Source organism: Misgurnus anguillicaudatus, chromosome 12 (assembly GCF_027580225.2).
Source record: "Misgurnus anguillicaudatus chromosome 12, ASM2758022v2, whole genome shotgun sequence".
Classification (NCBI taxonomy): domain Eukaryota; kingdom Metazoa; phylum Chordata; class Actinopteri; order Cypriniformes; family Cobitidae; genus Misgurnus; species Misgurnus anguillicaudatus.
The window spans coordinates 15,351,144-15,370,382 of NC_073348.2; the positions used below are offsets into that span (position 1 = coordinate 15,351,144).

Consider the following 19,239-nt stretch of genomic DNA (forward strand, 5'->3'; position numbering starts at 1 on the left):
ACGAGACAGAAGCTGTACCCTCAACCATGAGAACTCCAGGGATCCTAATATTCGGCTTGGTCATGGCACCCTGTGGATGGATCCTGGACCTGACCAGCACAGTCGCACCCAACTGGCGCACCATTAACAACCTTGCAAATTCAGCTACAGACCTGGTGGTGGAGCAGGGAATTTGGGACATCTGCAACACCTTTACAACATCAAGAACACAACAGTGTAACCTTAGAAGCAATGACCAAACATATTTTAACAATCAGATAATATCGATTGCTCAAGGAATGATGATCGCGTCCTTGATTGTAACTGCGATTGGTCTGGCTGTGGCAATTCCTGGGGTCAGATGCTGGAAAGACAAACCCAGATGGATACTGGCTGCCTTTGGTGGTCTCCTTATCTTCTGCTCTGGAGTTCTGGCCATCATTCCCATTGCATGGTACACCTACCTGCTAACCAGCCTCAACTCCACCTCAATTAAAAGAGATCCGGCAAAACCAGATGACATTCGTGTGGGATACTGTATTGTTCTGGGCTACATTGGAGGTATCATGGAGATCCTTGGGGGCTTTGTGATGTTTCTTGGGATAATCTCCTGCTGTGGAGGTCGGAACCGTGGAGAAAAGCCTCAAACCAATGCAGGCAGAGCAACATTTAGACCAAGGCCTGTCCCGAGGGTCAACCTACCTAGAAGCTACAATGTAGGCAGTGAAAGAAGCAGTGTACCATACTCTAAAAAGTCACTGGACGATGACCTGGACTTCCCACGAGCTAAAACTCAAGACAGGGGGTCCGTCAACACATCATACACTGGCAGACCTTACGACGCTGATCTGTAAAATTACACACCTAATGATACATTATTTGACTGTGTGTACCATAGGAATTAACATATAAGACTTGATGGCTGTTTAAACAATTTGTGTGAACACACTTCACTGAAAAAAATCTCTGATTGCACATGATTGAATTAGGTTTTCTTAAAATGATTTTCTCTTAAAAAAATGGTTGGATCTACCTAATTTAATAATGTACACCAGTTCAACAGTATTGAATCAAGTTTTCTTAAAATTATATTAATTTTAATTAATGGTAATTTTATTTTACGAAAACCTAATTTTATTATGTGCAACCAATGTCCAGAAGTTTTTTTTAGTGTAGGTACACGACTTAAACAACTTGATGCACCTGTCTTTTTCCTACTATTGCAAGTCATTCATTGTCTCTGAAGTTGGACTTTCAAAAAAAAAAAAAAAAAAGAGGGTTTTAGCTTGGAATTTTTGAATATGACCCCAGTTAAGAGAACACTCAGAGTAATTTTACAATAATGCAGCAAGTCTTTTATAAAGTTTAAATACAAATAATTGTGCAATATTTTCTTCTCTGTGTAAATAAAACATATTTGTTTTTAAAGGACACTAACATGTAATACAACCTAAACATAGTCATACGGTTAAGATGACTGAACCTTAGTCATGTGGCATAACCAGTAATACAGGTTGTTTTAGTGTTTTCTAAAAAGCCTTGTTGAATGTAAGCCATGTTTGAACTAGCAGGTGATCCATTAGCCATATGAACTGAACTTTATCATCAAAATGTGTTATGGTAGACTCTGGGCATGAAGTTTTGTGTAAATTAAGTCATTCTAAAACCATATAAAATAATTTTCAGATAAATGAATAAGATCATATTATATTTTTCCGCTGTTTGGATCAACAGGTTTGTGTGCTTTTTGAATGGTTAATAATTTTTGATCTCTTTGTAACTTTCATTTGCATTTTTAATAAATCACTATTTATTAAAACCAAACACTGTTGTCAATCTGTATTTTTAACTAAAACCAGTCAGTTACCTTAAAAGAAATAAACTTAAGTTGTAGAAAAAACCTTTATCTATTATTCCTCTTTAGTTGTGAGAGATGGCATTGGCAGAGTACTTTTAAAATCATTAGTATGCTAATCCACAGCATGCATCATATAGGGGCGGTTTCCCGGACCAGGATTAGCTTAATCCAGGACTAGGCCTTAGTTTAATCAGGACATATAACTAGTCTTAAACAACATGCCCCACTAAAAACACCACCCGCGTGCATCTTGAAGCAAAACAAAGGGCCCTGACGTATTTTAAGATTGTAAGTGAAAGTTGTTTTCAGTTTGGAGAGCTCTTAAAAGTGTTTAAGTCTAGGACTAGTCTAATCCCTGTCCGGGAAACCACCCCATAGGGGCGGTTTCACAGACAGGGATTAGACTCAAGTACTAGTCTAATCCCTGTCTGTGAAACCGCCCCTTAAAGTAAAAGTAAGAGCTGTCCAAACTGAAAACAACTTGCATTGACATTTCTTAATACAACAGTGCCCTTTGTTTTGTCTCAAAATGCACAGACTCTGGTAATGTTTTAGTATGACATGTTTGCTTTAAGGATAAACTAAGGACTAGTCCTGGCTTAAGCTAATCCCTGTCCGTGAAAACACCCCATAGGGTCTTTATAGACTAACTTTATCCCTAAAACACAATAATCAATGGAACATTTTAAAAAGAAAAATTGATCTTTATTTGAAAACAATGTTTAAAAAGTACTAACACTGTATTAGAAAAGAGCCTGAGGCCAACAATAATTTGAATAAATACAATTCAATATACTGTTGATATGAAATACAAAGCAAAGTACAACAAAATATAACAAAAGCATAGAAATTCCAGGACTTTCATGAATGCCATCCTGAAACAGATACCTGTCTGTGGCTTCTCAGTTAAAAAACACATTTAAAGCAACCAATCAACATGTTTATAGAGATAACTCCTCCTGCAAGTGTGTCAAAAACATCATAAAAAAACAATACAAATGCTTTCATATACATGTAACATTTCATATAGAATAATTGTCAGTCAAGTGCCTTGTAGGGAGAACAAGAGGAAGGGGGGGGGGGGTAATTACTTTTACTAACCATGAGTTTTTTAAAAGCATTATAAGTTAGTAATGTGAAAATGCTAAACCTGTTCTTTGCATGTTACATTAAGGCAGTGGTCTCCAACCCTGTTCCTGGAAATGTACCCCCCTACAAGTTCACCTCCAACCCCAGTCAAACACACATAAACCTGCTAATCAAGCTTTTCACGCCTACCTAAAAATTAGAGGCAGATGTGCTGAAGCAAGGTTGGACCTAAAGCATGCAGGAGGATAGATCTCCAGAAACAGAGTTGGTGACCACCGCATCAAGACATGTTAAACATGTGCTCCATTTCTTCTTAAGGATTCTTCAGCTGCCCTTTTTCTGTTGACAAAAAAAGTGAGTTTATAGACTGAAGCTTGCAAACACCTCTATAACAGAGCTATCAGTATGTGTTAAGAGCGACTTAACATTAGCATAATAACCATTTACAACAACCTAGAACTTTTAACAAATTTTAAAAAGCACCCCACCAATTTTATTTTAGAAAATGTTAAAACTTAATCCTATAAATGTATTGTAGTCATTGTGAACAGAAAGTACAGAAAGATGTTTTGGAGTCAAGTCTCACCTCTGCTTTACCTTTTGCCTTTGGCGAACGAATGCCAACACAAAGAAGAGGATGAGAAAAGCGATGATGGAGACCAAGGTGCCGAGGGTGAGTGGTAAGGAGAGAGCCTCATTGACTGTATCACTACATGTGGCACCCATGTAACCCAGTTTACACTCACAGACGGCCATCCCATTCACCATCATGCATCTACCGTGGCTGCATTTGTCACAAGTGATTGGAGAGTGAGAGGTGGCCAGATGGTTGATGGTAGGAACAGACATGTAGGAACTCTGCAACAGACAAAAACTTTACACAGCCTTCACAAAAAATTGAGATGCAGATTATATCAATTTAAGATATATAGGGGGGGTTTCCCAGACTGGGATTAGATTAGTCCTAGACTTTAAAAAAAGTAAGAGCTGTCCAAACTGAAACACTTGCACTGACATTTCTTAAAATACATCAGTGTCCTTTGTTTTGCCTCAAAATGCACACAAGTAATTTTTTAGTAAGGCATGTTTGTTAAAACTAGTTATATTTCCTTATTAAACTGAGGCCTAGTCCTGGCTTAAACTAATCCTTATCCGGTAAACCACCCCATAGTGATATAAATACAAAACAGATAAGCTAGTGCATGTTGTCCCAGTAAGTTTTTATAATTACCATTATTTATTAAACTATTCTAATGAGAGACAGATGTTCAAACACAGCATGTAAATCTCAAATTAGGTACAATGTAATGCCATCATTCATCACTTAGCATATGAATAGGTCTTTACAATAAAAATAAAACCCTTGCTTAGGCAAACAATGCAGACACTAAAACGAATTAGCTCCACAATAAAACAAAACTGTCAATGTAAATAAAAGCAAAGGTTAAGTATTGGGCTATTCAAAACTGTCAAAGCAAAAACACATTTAAATACTTACCAATTCCCAATGTATAAAACAATCCCAGAAATATGACTGGAATGCAACACTGTATTGTATATGGCTAAGTGTTTACAGCTTTATAGGCCTATAGGTAGAAGAATGAGGAAATAAAGTAGTGGATAAAATAAAAACCAGTGATTTGAGCTGTAAATTCTTGACACTGAAAGAATCAACAACGGAGACTCACCCATTCAACACAATATAGCACAGTGTTACCCAACTCCTATCTCTAATATTGAAGGAAAAAATTGAACTTCGGTTTCTAAGGTAAATAAGGGCCAAATGAAGATATCACTCGCAGTAACAGTTTAAGTTTAGTATTATGTGTTCACCATGCGGGCACTGACACTCGTAAAACAATGGTTGTGCTGAACTTCAAACGGCGCCGCCTTAAACATTACTAGAGCATTACGTAAGCATACGAAGCAGTCTAAACGTGGCAGCTAATGACGTCACGTACTACTAACACCGAATGACATCGGTCTAGGAACGATCCAATTATTAGGGTCGTTTGAGATGTATCGGGGCTGAATTATTTGTACTGCGAGCTTTATCATCTCACACACAACAGCTAGGTTTACCTTCGTTGATTCCCCTTATAATCATAAATGCATTTATTGTTATTTCAGTTGCATCTATTTCATCCGCGATAAAATACGCGAACCCGATCTCTCCCTCTCACGTTTGTGGTCGACTGGACTGCGTATCACTCCTCCCCAGCCGTCTACATTTCAGGCGAGGCGCATCATACTTTTAATAATTATTTACGTTTCGTATTTCAAAACATCGGGTGACAAAACATTTTTTCAGTGCCACATGAAAAACTTAAGATGTAATCAAAACTGTTCTTTGACAGCTCACACATACTCTCTATTGGTTAAAATAAACCATGGTATTATTATTTTAATCACAAACAAATTTATCAAGGGAGATATTTTAACCAAGTATCAAGAAAAGTTTTACAGTGAGGTTACAAACAAGTTATTATAAATGTTATGTATAAGCTCCTTTTATGACACCTTACAAGTACAATAAAACAAACAATAAATTACCTATAAATCTATAAAAAAAAACTTAACACAAAATGTACAAATGAATAAGCATAGCCTGCAGTACGTGTTCAGTAGTGTGAATGATTCATTGTTAAGTCATGTCAAAGGTTGTCTACCTGTTGAAATGAGTGTGGCTCTAGAATTACACAGAAATCTTCACAGTTAAAATACATTAACATATAATTGAATTGAATATACTGTCCTTTCATTATATATTCAATTCATATAACTCCAATCCTTGCCTCATTGCACTGGCTTCCTGTTCATTTTTGTTCCTGTTTGTTTTTAAAGCTATACATGGACTTGCCCCAATGTATATATTTCGGACCTCATTCAAATTTATACGCCAGCGCGGACACAGGGACTGGAAGCTGGCCTTCTGACCTCAAAGACAAGACTTAAAACTCGGAGGCAGGGCTTTTTCTGTCATAGGACCTAAAGTATGGAATGCTCTGCACCTCCATGTCCGAACTGCTCCTACAGTTGAGTGTTTTAAGTCTCGTCTAAGGACTCACTTTTATTCCTTAGCTTTTAAGTGCGTTTGAGTCGTGTGGTCCTTTTTGTGGTATTTATCATTTTTATCTTCTGTATGTTATATTTACAAATTGTTTCGTATGTTCTGATTTGGACTTTGGAAATTTTGTGTTTATAAAATGTGCTATATAAATAAAGTGGATTTGGATTTTATTTATATAGTGCTTTTCACAATTGGAAATTGTTTCAAAGCAGCTTTACATTAATAGAAGCAGGGGAAACACAGAAAAATCGGCAGACAATATAAGTATTAATACGCTTGCTTGTAAAGTTTATTCATAGCTGCTGTATTTTGCTAATGTCTCGTATAAAAGAGGGTGCTAAGTTAAGCCAATGTCAGGTGACTCCCCGGGGTTAAAAAAGCCCTAAGAGAAAAACCTCCTGACTTCTTTAACCTGGGAGGAACAAAAAGTCCTAGAAGGGAAAACTCTTGGGACATATAAATATATTTATATACAGTCAATTAATACACATGGAATGTAAACGGTATGTAAACTGATAAGGAGATTAAACAGGTTCTGTCGTTGGTCAGGCATCGGCTGGGCATCACGTTGAAGGGCGGCCAGTAGATCAGTGGTGTGTTGACCTCCAGGGCAGCCGGAACTGGGTCTGTTTGTCTCAATGTCCTCGGGTTCGAGGATGAGACAGGGAGAGAGAAACAAAGTCCTATTAGCGTAGAGGCCGTTCGCATGTAATGCAAGTGTCACACAGTGTTGTATTTTAATATCGGGTCTAAACAGGCTAGCTATTATGGCATTATTATTACCAGACGAGGTATGTGAATGCTTTGTTCCGTACAGACTAACTATTGCGAGATAAGTACATTTACTAGACAAATTATGTGAATGCTTTGTTAAAGAAAAAAGTCTTAAGTTTAGATTTAAAGCGATTGACTGAAATATAATGCACGCAGATGGAAGCAGATATCAGCCTTTGAAGACATCTGGTCCCCATTTCTATCATTTCTTAACACAAAAACAAAGCTACAAGCCGTGTACATTACCAATCACACATCTCTCTCTTCTATTATGTCATTTTATTTATTTTATCTCTATAGGCACACACTATGTAAACTCATGCATAACATGTTTTTCCAAACCTTTTTAAACCCATTTCCGCTTAAATACTCTAACTGTGACTAACGAACGTGAACCTCAAGATCATTCTATTCTATACTGCAACTGTATTGTCCTTTTGTAATTTGTCTGTTATTTTGTTGTATGCATGTTATGTGTTACACTTTTACGTGGTGCTTAATCCCCCTCCCCTTATGTGCACTGTAAATAAGTATTCCTATTTTCCGTACTGTAAAATAATTTACTTTGTATATAAAAAAAAGTTGTCCTCCGAAGAGGGGGGGTGGTGGCGGGCCAAAAAAAAAAAGAAAATTATGTGCCATCCAGTCACTTATATCGCTGATGCAGTCTGATAGTTTAGAAAACTGGTGTGTTTCGCTAGGATGTGAGATGATGTAAAGCTGAGTACATTACTACCGTGTTGAAATTTAAAATCGCTGTGTTTGTTTTGCAACTGTACTAAAGAGGAAACATGCATGTTTCCTCTTTCTTATAACAAGATTTAATTTTTATAGGGGAATGTGTAAACCCTTGCAATTTAATATAATGGCTGGTAAAATCGTGATTATAACATAATAATATGAACTCTAAATGTTTTTCACATGGATCACTCGGTTCTCCTAATTCTTACAAAAAGGCACTTCCTTTTGTTCACACACTGGCTTATGTTTCAACCTAGCAGGGTGTGGGAGGTGCTTTACTGAAAGCAGTGTACTGTGCTCCTGGTTTTGCATAGCCAAACAAGACTTGTTTTGCGTACAGAAGCAGACTGACATTATTCTTGCTAAAAGAGAAAGACCAAGTTATCAATGTACAAGAAGATAAAGCAATAAATAGCTCTAGTTCAAAGCTCGGAGGTATTAAAACACTATAAAATAAGAAATTACATGAATGAAAGAAAGAAAATACAGTTGTAAATGATAGACAGTGAAATATAAAATATTTTAATATATTTCATAAGAGCATAATTTCTATAAACTCTAATAGCTCTAATAATAGCTACTTGTATTCAAAGCCACTAGTTTGTTCTTTCTGTACTGGCAACATCAAGGAATGGCACTTCGCTCTCAAAACATGCATATCCGATCATATTTTTAGACATTGTAAACCTATCATTTAGATTTGTGCATGTCCAAAAGCCGCAAGGTTACCTGGTATGCACGCAGTCTTTCAATTGTATTGTTAGATTTCATGTTTGTATCAAAATGTGCTTTTTTGTGAAACAAAATGTAATGATTTTGACACGGGCGCAAACGAATTTAGTGATTTTCACATGGGCAACCATTGGTTAGTATGCCATACACAGGACACTAGAGGTTTTACAATCAAATAGTCGATCAAAAAGCAGACGGCATATCTGTCTTAAGCTATATTGTTTTATCCGTTTTCGTGTATCCAGAACCTGTAAATATAACATCAGTTTTTATTTTCGCAGTTTCTCTGCCAACTGCTTTAGTAGAGCAGAGACTTTTATGCATTACTTCCACGTCTCTAGTTAATATTTCACACGCGGAGACATGCACACATGGACAAAACCACGAGAAAGCCGGTTAAGGTGTTTACATGCCATGTGAAATTGGGGTAATTAGCAAAAAACTACCTGTGGCGATCAGTTTTTGCTTACGCCGTTTATTGGCTTTTCCTGATTAAAGAAAACCGTTTTACACGTTTACATGACCCCACGTGTTATCAGTTTATTAAGCATAATCGGCGTAAGACTGCATGTAAAACGCACTCAGTTATGCAATATTGAAAATCATATATGGTAACAGTTACTGATAGAATACACAAACGCCATGTTTTCAGGAAAGATTTGATTGGTTATATTTACGTTCTGTGCGGTCGAATGAGCTCAGAAGTTGGGTGCTCTGTTTCAGTCTCTTAGCACATGGCCTGAGACTCCCTTTGCTTTGAGGTGTTGGTTTGTCCTGTTTCAATCTCTAGAACACAGGCTTGGAGAATTAGAAAGATGGGGTTTGTACTCTGTTTTTGTCTCTCTTTTCAGAAGGACTCAGAGCCGGGGTACTCTGCTAATGGATTTCTTTTCAGGGGGAGTCTCATCCCGAAAAAGAGACATTAACAGAGCGAGGAATGTCTGGAAAAAAATGAACTTTTATAACATAAGAATTAGCATTTTGCCGCTTTCCTGATGCCGAACCGTGATTGGCTGGTGATGTCAGAAAGGACACAGAAGGTGGTCCACTTCTCTTCACTTACCAAACCCTTTCTGAAATACCATTGGCATTGTCCTGAGTGTAGAAAGTATAAAGCAAAATGTTACCATATCAAACATGCATTCATTCATATGTTAATAACTACGATTATTTTCATAACACAGATTTAATTCAAAATGCTAGCGTCCTTAAACGAGTACGAAGTCAATAGGTGATGGTTTTAAGTCCATTTTGTTGGTGGAAGGATTGTAAAGATTTGTTCTTTGGTAAGCCAATACTTTGAAAAATGCTTTTCCTTAAGTCATGTTTACGAACACCCTGCCTTCATGCGATGGCGAAGGGGGGGTTTGAAAGGATGAGAAGCAGAAATAGTGTGAGCCAATTAAAACGGCCATTTCTTCTCCGCGTTGGCATGGAGGTAAGCCATAAAAGATGTTGGTCAGGTGTCTTATCTGATTGGACACTTGCTTATGTTAAGCCACTAAAATCCAGTCTAAATTTAGCAATTGGGGAGGGGTCAGGAATGCTTTGCACGCTGTTCACTACAAAAATCTGTAAATATTTCTCATTTGTATTATAGATTGCATAAAGACCTGTCAAACAGCAGAATAATGCGAGTCAAGTTTAATTCAGTCAGCATCTGCATTAGAAAATGTGACAAGCTCTTATTTTTAAAATGGTAGACTTTGAAAGTAATAAAATTTTAGTAAACAATTCTATGTAATTGTTTATTGCTTATTACAATCCGTTTTTTGGAGAAGAAAATCACATCATTTTTTTATTGCTATTCATTTATTAAGAATGAAAGAATTAGACAACAGGTGTGGTGACAGCTGGGCTAATCTGATCCTATGGAAAAAGATAAAAACATTGATTTACAAATTAATTTAAGTCAGTCAATCTCTTCATTTAAGAAAAGAAAATACAAAAATGAAATTGACACTGGTAAGTTCTAAAAATACAAAGGCACAATAACCGCAAGCTATAACAAGATTACAATGGTCAGAAAAGATGTCAAATTTGGCACAAATCATCATTATTTACTTCAGCTTTCTCAAATGCATACAAATTCAAAGACTTTACTGCTGCGGCGGAGATTTTCAAAGACGTAATACATTGTATAAAATAAGGCAATACTTTTCATTTTTGGACCCTCAGTCTCATTTTACTTTCAATGTATGGAAAAAACAGCATGCATCTCCGTTTAGGTTTTATTTGGTTTAAATAACATTTTTGTCTTGTACCTCTTCTGGATTATACAGCTCATTAGCAAAGTTCTGAGAGAAAGTTGTGCTTTCTTCCTTGTCAGTCACAAGCGTTTCTTTTTCAGTACCATCTTGTCCAGCTGCTTGCGCCCTTCTGCAACGATATTTAGGGAGATGTTAGTATGTGGTTTACACAATCAGCATGAATTAAATTACAGAAGAGAAAAACCTTTTTTTCACGATAACAGCCGCCATCAGGGCACCTCCAAAAAGGAAAGTGAGGGTCAGTGCAAGAGCAGTCCGGCTGGAGCCAGCATTCTGACAGAGGTCTCCACTGTAACCCTCCTCACATTCGCATGCCAGCCCACCCTTCACCATTACACATTTTCCATGGTTGTTGCATTGCTCTGGATCACAGGACTGACTGTCAAGATTCTGCACTGCATCCTCAAAGTTTTGAGGTGGGGAAAGTTCGGCAGTTGAGCCGAGTGGAGGACGAAGGTTGAATGGGGACTGTGGAGATTCGAGACCTGGTTTGGTTTTTGCAGACACACCTGTCAACAAGAGGCAAAATTATTTTGCTATTTTAAGTGTTAAAGGTAAACATTAATAACAGGTTTAACAGGAGTGTTGGATTTAAGCAACACTCTAGCAACCACTCAAAACCTTTAACTATTTTGGTACCAACAGCCAATCAAAAAGCGAGTTTGCAAAGTTAAGCACTACTCGCAGTGTAAAAAATATATTTATTATTAATTATTAGCAGTGTTGGGCAAGTTACTGAAAATTAGTAATTAGTTACAGTTACTTCTTTTAAAACTAACTGAATTACTCTACCAGTTACTGTATATCAAAATTAGTTACTAAGAAAAGTAACTTAAGTTACTTTTACAGGGGTGCAAACTCAGAGGTGAAAAAGGTGACAAGACACAAGCGCTCTTATATAAGCGGATATGCGTCTTGCACGCTCCTCTTAAACAGAAACAAGTATATAGCGCATATAGCACTGTTGTCAACGGCTTAAAATCCGTTAACTTAAAACTGCGGTGCGTGAACAAATGTTAAGCTTTATGACCACGCGCACAGCAACGTGACGTGGGCGCGTAACCTCAAATGAGAAAATACTACGAGTTAAGTATGTGCACTCAATCTGCAGACTGCTTAAACTTCGGCAGCAAATGAGGTGGCTATAAATTGTAAAACCTAACCCGCCACACTGCCTAATAATTTGACATCGTTACCACAATAGCTGGACATGATTTTCATAATTTAATTTACTGCTACCATGTTGCAGACCCCCCTCACCCCTCATTTTCAAAAACTCATCGGATCTAGACGAATCACAAGAATGACCTATTTTGTATCAAAAAACGGCGAATTTCGCCGAAAGGTGACAAGTTTGCACCCCTGCTTTTATGTCTGCTTTTTAAATGTAAATATAAACAGTACTGAACAGTCAAACAATAAAATAATATGGATGGGCTATTTTACACGTAAGACTCTAATATATCACATACTATAGGAGGCTATTTTGCTTTAGATTCAACCTTTGAATATTTTTGTTAGAAATTATCTTAATATGTAAACTTACTTTATTTATGTATATCATTTAGATCATTTAGACAAATATTCTGCATGTTTACAAAAATATATAATGTGTTAAAATTGTGTAGTGTCTCTTAAAATTTTTGAGACAATTGTGTCAACATGTCATATTTTCTAAAATAAATTATAATTTTTCTGATTTCATATTTATTGTAAGTTAGAAACATCTCCGCTGTGTCCTGCTGACAGGTGCGGTGCGCGTGCAGCAGGTGACGCAAGTTATGGGTCCTCCGAAGGTTAGACCGTCTCATTTCAGTTCTCTTCGCGAACTTCTGAGCGCCTTGAAAGGCCGAGTGCTCACCTTTTATCGCATGCTTGGTACGGTGCAGCCCTTTAAATGGAACACTGTGCTCCTTGGTCATATACTGTTTGTATATATTTTCTGTTGGATTTAAATGATACACAGGATTAAAGGAAGATATTTAATCAGAAAACGGAGTAGGCTACATGGATTGTTTTGTCGGACGGACACTAAGCGAGTGGATTGTTTTTTCGGATATGGAGAGGATGAAACTAAAACTAAAAGCGAGCTCACACATACCATGGATTTTTAACATGGGCGTACAGCGCAGTGTGAATATTTTAGTGTAAACAACAATCGCGGATCGTTATCTTCCATGAAGGCCGATGTAAACATCTAAGAATATATGAACATTTCTCAGATTTATTACTTTTGTGGACTACAAATGCAAGTTAATGTCATGCCGGGATTGCTTGGCGAAGATAATTTACAAACATGAGTCCGGATGGATTTTGACTTGCGCACAATTTTTAAACAAAGGTATGTTGTCCCGTTTAGATTTTTCATGTTCATTCTATATGCACTGTCAGCTATGATGAAGTGTAATGAATCATTGCGCTGCCAACCATGGTTCTGCAACGTCAGATATGTTTTTTACAAAATAGAGTGACGCGAGTAACGAACTCATTTAAATTTCAGTAATTGTAATTGCGTTACTTGATTTAAAAAAATACTTCACTACTTTTAGCAGTAACGAGCATGTAACGGAGTTACAGTAACGTGCTATTTTGTAATGCGTTACTCCCATCACTGATTATTAGCAACTATTATATTAGGAAAATTTACCCTTTCCATGTCCCCAAGCTAATAAAACCTGTTCAAAATATCAGCATAAATCCAACAACAAAAAAGTATCATTTACAGTCTTCATCCGATCCGTCGTCGCAGTCTGGGACCTGGTCGCAGAACCGGGCAGCATGGATGCACTTAAGGCCGTCCCTGCAGGCTTTACTGCCGATGGGGCACTTGAGGTTGGACACACATTTAGTCTCGTTCACAGAGAGGTAGTCCTGCGCACAACGACAGGAGCGCCCACCTGGATATGGCAGACACAAGTGACTGCAGCCTCCATTGTTTTTAGAACAGACATTGGTCCCTGGGGGAAAGGGTGCAAGAAAATTTGACAGATTAGACCAAATCATTGACTTTGAGGTTAAAAATATTATTAATGAGCATATATTAAAGCGTCGCATAACCCTATTATGAATATCCTCCAATTACGATTAATTGAATCATTTTGCCATTTGTAATTCAATTTCAGTCCAAACAAACGGCAAATAAAAAATTAACTGCAACCTACAATGCTATCATTTCACACACTGGAAATGCAAGGTGAAGTCAATCATATGGCTTTGTGCCCTGCCTTACTACATTTTAAGGAAAAGTGCAGTATCACATAGTGCAGGTCACTACTGAAAGACTAAGAATAGTAGAGTTGTAACCATTCTGATCACGGCAATGCTTAAAAGCTGCAATTGAGATGACGTAAATGTAGTTTATACTTCTGAAGTGAGCAAGTCACTGGACAGGTTGTTTAGTGAAAGAACTGTATGTGAAAAAGGGTAAATGGAGAACTCCTTGTGGCATTTGTGTGGGGCCCCTCAAAACACTTTAAATCACTCTTCACAGAGCAAAGAGGAGCAGACTTACAAAAGAAACAGCCAAGTACCTTTCTGACTGGACTTGCTGTAAGCCTTCAACTCTACTATGTTTGTCTTCACTTCAAACCACATCTGCTTGGGCTGGAAGCCATCAGTGTACCACACTTTAACTGTACCTGTTTCAAGAAACAAGGGTAATTGTCCATCACAATCACATGTTATAAAACAAAAGTTTGTTACACTTTAAAATATAAATTAACTGTATAGTAAGAAGTATAAAAGGGTTTAAGCCCGACTGAATGACAATAGTGTAAATTGACAACACAATGCCAGCTAGGCAAAATTACATTTGAGAAATATATCTCAATATTACAAATATTGTTTGTGTACACAAATATTACCATTGTCCAGAGTGACCCAGAAAAAGATGTTCTCAACAAAAACAAAAGACACAATGAAAGCAGGTCCGGTGCTATATTCCTTATAATTAGAGCCATCAATACCTATAGAGCTAATCGATCCGGCACCTGGTAAATCAAAAGAAAATTATTAGTGATCAATTGGTTAAAAAAATATTTGCTAGTTTCATGATTATTTTAACAATTAAATGTATGTAAATTACAGAAAGCTTTGACACTTTTAATGAATAGGGTGCAACACATGGATCTCTTAGATTATTAACTTTTTTTCTCCAATCTTTGACAAACCAGTTACCAAAGGTCAGGCAAAGCGTAAAGTCCTGATTTGTGCAATTCTGTTATTTATGATCAATAATTAATACTAAAAAATAATTATATTACATGTATTACTTTTTCATATACTTTCACTTCAAAACTGCTAAATTCTGGCCTTAGGCCACCCAGAAACACAGATTTGTTGCAGAACCATTATGTCACTGATAAAAAAGCTAATTTACAAGAAAGCATGTCAGAAGCAGAGGGTTTTGCATCTAAGATCTTAAATTGTCAATTTGTAACCTATTCAATTTATTACCCATTCATAAAAAGTGCCTCATATCATTTTATTTTTCTTTAGTGATAACACACCAGTATCGGCCCAATACAGCGTTGTTCCCATATCTGAAAATGCAAGCGAAATTGGCATCTTTGATTTGCTCCACAGCAGTGCGCGATTGCTCCCATCCATGTGTGCGCAGTCCACCTGGGGTAGAGGCTCGGGTCCATTCTGGCCCACTGCAGTAAAGCACAGCCTGCCAGTAGGTGGGTGCAGAGCAATTGAGACGGTCCCCTGTAGTTTAGCCTGCAGAACCAGCGAAGTGTATTTTCCTCCAGGTGAAGTAACATAAAGCTGAGGACTCCCAACACTGCTCCAATAGAGGTTATAAGAGACCCAGTCCACAGCGAGAGCGGTCACTAAGTCTCCTTTAAGCTGTAATATGTGTCCTGCTGGTGTGATGCCAGAGCTGGCTAGTTTCAGTTGGGCTACAGAGCCCTGTCCAGCATCGGCGAGGAACACAGTGAGATCTGTGAGGAGCATGTCGAAGTTGGAAGCTTCATTCACGCTAGGAAGAGCCAAAGCGCGGTGCGCTGGCCACTCTTTTAATCCAGTCTGTCCTTGCAGGCTTCTAGTGAAGATCTGTGCAGGAGAAAGTCAATAAAGTTAGCATGGCTATTGGTGGAGAACAGCCTTTTAATAGCTGTGATATTTTGTTGTGGCCCCAAATGCAGATTTAATCTGGTAGATTTTTTTTTAGGACAGTCATTCTCAATTCTGGTCTTGGCGACAGCATGACACATTTTAGATGTCTCGAACACACAATTCAAATCATCAGCTTGCTAAGCAGGGAGATTCCTTCACAGAAATCAAAACATTTGTGGTTAAATGCGATACGATGTACAGACTAAGTTGCAGTGCACACTTCATATCAGGTAAACTAATCTATGCATATATACTGGTGTGTTGGTTTTATCTAGTAGAAATCAGCAAGTTTCTGTTTTATTGGTGAAAAGTCCCCAACCTTCAGCACTATGTTTAGCTTAAATGTTAAACAAAAATACAGCGATAAAAGTTCTATATAGCACTAAAAAGGATTCTGCTATTTTCACAAGCTGAAAAATCCTTACAGTATTTAGTACTATTGGTAGAACCATTTTTCTTAAGAGCGTACTCCACAATCTATTCTGCTCATACAGTACCTGAGTGATTACAGTAGGAGATAACAGGAGAAGGAAAGATGAAGAATCAACTGGCGAGACACAGGTGAGTCCATCTGCAGACAGCAGAAGTCCTGCTGGACAGCGGCACACAGCTTCAAGCCCTTGAGCGAGCAGACACACATGGGAACATTTCATCCTCTCACAGGGGTTGCTCACATTAGGCTGTACAAGTGGGTGAACGACCTGGACCATAAGAGAACAATTCATTGTGCTAAAGCAACTCAAGGTAACATAGTTGATGTGGTGCTAGTTATCTTGTCGATCATCAGAGGAAATTTGTATAAAATATATACACAGCACGTAAACTTACCTTGAGGCCGAATGGTTGACCAGGTCTCTTAAGAAGGACTTTACGATTCTTGCCAGTGAGTTTGCAGGCCCCCTGAATGGATCTTCTTCGGGTGTCGGACCAATAAACCATGTCATTGAACACCGCTACAGAGAAGGGACTGGGCATCTCAGACAGTTGTAGAACCTGCAAACATTCATATCATTTAATATTAAACAACTTATGATGGTCTACGAAACAAAGGGTTGGGAAAATTCTAGGGTAATTAAGGTCTAAATAAGCACAAGTCAATCATCACTCGATAAAGACTGATGAGTCTCTGGGGTAGGAGATCTATACGGTCACGTGAGGTGCTTGCCAACCTGTATGCACAGTAGCTAAACAACCTTAAAGTTTGTAAGCACAATTTGAGCTTAAGTGACAAAAGTTATAATACAGTTGATGTTAGGTTTAATTGTTGGTTGGAAATATGCGGTTAAGTTGTGATTTTAGCATGTAATGTAGAAACTAGTCCTGCCTACTTGAATTGGGAAAGACATAAGACTAGTCTACCTGAATGCTATCTACCCATCTTGCATGACTGAAAACTTGTGTACTCAGTCCACTGATGGTAGGTGAAAGTCACGTCAGGAAGATGGAATGGCCAAGTTAAAGTCCAGACTAAAATCCATAAGATGCTGACCTTAAACAGGCCGTTCATGCTAAAAACCACTCAAATTTGGCTGAATTAAAATAATTCTGCAAAGAAGAGTGGCCAAAATTCCTTTAAAGCAATGTAAAAGACTCTTTGCCAGTTTGACTGACTACAACTAGTTATAAGGTTTAGTGGGCAATTACTTTTTCACTCAAGGCCAAGTTGGTTTAGATGGCTTTTTTCCTTAATAAATAAAATAGACACAAACCTAAATAATTAGGTCTAATAGATATGTGAAAAAAGCCTTGTCATTTTGCACAAAGTTTAAAGCTTAAAATATCAAAATAAAAACTTGCCAGATTAATCGATTATAAAAATAATCATTAGTTGCGGCCATAAAAGCTATTGTATCTGAAATATGAAACTTTCTTTCTAGAGTTTGACAAAAGCACTGCAATTGTATCTTCCTGTAAATATGTAAAATAATTACAAGTACCCTCATGTTTTCTCCATCCAGTGTAGCAGAGCCGATACATTTGAGTTTCTCATCGGTCCAATATAGTCTGTCAGTCAGAGTATCCACAGTGACGCTGACAGGCCAGCTCAAACCATTACTGATCACCACCTTCCTGTCTGAACCATCCATGCTAGCACGCTCAATCTGTGCTTCACCTCCAATTTCTGACCAGAACATCATCCTGCAAGCACATGTCCATATAGTGAAATAAACAGACAGACTTTGAAAAAAACAATAGTGCCACCTTATGGAGATTGTACGTACCCTTTCTGTGGCAGAAGCACAAGTGAACGAGGCTGTTCCAAATCTTCATCCAGAACTACAATATAGTTTTGTGGCTTTACAATGCTACCGCTCATTCTCACAGCCAGAATCTGACCAGCAACACCATCGACCCAGTAAATGTTCCTTCCAATCCAGTCTATAGCAATGGAGTCTGACTTCACCCCTGAGCAGGCAAATTATTTTTGGTTTTGAAATACAATTCTCTATTAGGGCTAAACAACATCTGGAAACAAGACTATAAAATGTGCATACTTTTGGTATATAGGTAGTTGCTACAATGTTGAAGTTGTTTGCGGGATGCTAAGCATATGCTAAGTTCTGGAAAGTTTATAGAGGGATGGCATGCAGGTTTTCTTAGAATAATCAGCTGCTAAGTATTCTTGCTAGGTAACGTTTATGCAGTCTTCACCTTTGACAACTGTGCCCATGTTGTTCTTTTCTCCATGGAAAGCATATTTGATGCTCTCCTCTTCCAGACTGACCCAGTAAACCCTCTTCTCACTCCAGTCGTAGTCCAGAGAGAAGATGGGCTTACGGCCTGGTGTGATGAGAGCTTGAATACTGAAGCTCCGCAGTCCAAAATACAACAGCTCGTATTGCTCAGAGACCAAAAGACTGGGCTCCTCTGCATATAAAGCATAGATTCACATAAGAATCACTACTGTTTTCCTCATAGAAAATTTGTAAAAAGAAATGTACATGTTAAATGAATACTGATAGTAAAAGGACTGATTTTAGGATGAGTATATTTAAGTAAGTAATTTTACATTATGTTATTGTATCTAAAAAGAACAGTAATGCGTAAAAAACGTTCATGTCTTTGACTGCAGACTGGTCGAGCAACTTTCATGCACCAGAGCAGATGTGGTTTTACGAACATTGTCTCAACATTACACAGGTAGGTAGTAGTGACTTGTATAAAACAGTAGATAAACCCATAATTCCATTCTATAGTCCAAAATGACGCAGTCTGATACCTGTGGCCTTGCAGCTCCGACCATCTGGTTCTAGTATATATTCTGGATGGCACTGACACAAGTAGGAGCCCAGAGTATTGAGACAGTTATGACTGCAGACAGCAGGCTGAATCTCTTTACATTCATTTATGTCAGTGCAAGTTAAACCATCAGACTGAAGACGGAAGCCAGCCTTACAGCCACATCTCTGAAACAAAAGAGAAGCTTTGAACATGTAGCCTTCACATTCATTATTTATTATAGTAGACGACAATCTGTATAATAGGGGCAGAGCCACTGGAAAATTGGTATTTGTATTTTTAATAACAAATAAAGAAATTTCAAATAATGGTATTGTACAGGAATGAAAATGCATTAAGATCCACTGAATTTTGAACACTGTCAA

General features: G+C 37.7%; 2 protein-coding genes and 1 long non-coding RNA gene across 4 annotated transcripts in view; 1 reads left to right on the forward strand and 2 right to left on the reverse strand.

Annotated features, from left to right (window-relative positions):
* The first annotated feature begins 26 nt into the window (after positions 1-26).
* On the forward strand, positions 27-1,770 carry cldn23.1 (claudin 23.1). Its single transcript, XM_055209139.2, has one exon. The coding sequence runs from the start codon at positions 27-29 to the stop codon at positions 831-833; it is 807 nt and encodes a 268-aa protein (XP_055065114.1). The 3' UTR covers positions 834-1,770.
* A 750-nt stretch (positions 1,771-2,520) lies between these two features.
* Positions 2,521-5,033, reverse strand: LOC129447411 (uncharacterized). Its single transcript, XR_008645463.2, has 4 exons — positions 4,615-5,033; positions 4,425-4,512; positions 3,513-3,784; positions 2,521-3,265 (listed from the first exon to the last, which is right to left on the reverse strand). It is a non-coding gene; the product is annotated as an uncharacterized lncRNA (long non-coding RNA).
* A 4,943-nt stretch (positions 5,034-9,976) lies between these two features.
* LOC129447401 (uncharacterized) overlaps positions 9,977-19,239 on the reverse strand; it is a 65,280-nt gene continuing 56,017 nt past the window's right edge. Inside the window, exons 43-56 of one of the 2 annotated variants that reach the window (XM_073874013.1) lie at positions 18,855-19,041; positions 18,287-18,502; positions 17,857-18,040; positions 17,572-17,773; positions 16,463-16,627; positions 16,132-16,335; positions 15,022-15,571; positions 14,377-14,502; positions 14,044-14,151; positions 13,237-13,470; positions 10,988-11,022; positions 10,698-10,945; positions 10,508-10,622; positions 9,977-10,112 (exon numbers count right to left, since the gene is read on the reverse strand). In XM_073874013.1, the coding sequence (XP_073730114.1) occupies positions 10,074-10,112; positions 10,508-10,622; positions 10,698-10,945; positions 10,988-11,022; positions 13,237-13,470; positions 14,044-14,151; positions 14,377-14,502; positions 15,022-15,571; positions 16,132-16,335; positions 16,463-16,627; positions 17,572-17,773; positions 17,857-18,040; positions 18,287-18,502; positions 18,855-19,041 (2,613 nt within the window). In that variant the 3' untranslated portion in view covers positions 9,977-10,073. Of the gene's footprint in view, positions 10,113-10,507; positions 10,623-10,697; positions 11,023-13,236; positions 13,471-14,043; positions 14,152-14,376; positions 14,503-15,021; positions 15,572-16,131; positions 16,336-16,462; positions 16,628-17,571; positions 17,774-17,856; positions 18,041-18,286; positions 18,503-18,854; positions 19,042-19,239 lie in introns of both variants that reach the window. The other variant, XM_055209119.2, reaches the window with a different exon arrangement.

What these genes read in the sequence shown, in the direction of transcription:
- cldn23.1 (XM_055209139.2), top strand. Translation starts at nt 27, where the DNA reads ATGAGAACTCCAGGGATCCTAATATTCGGCTTGGTCATGGCACCCTGT.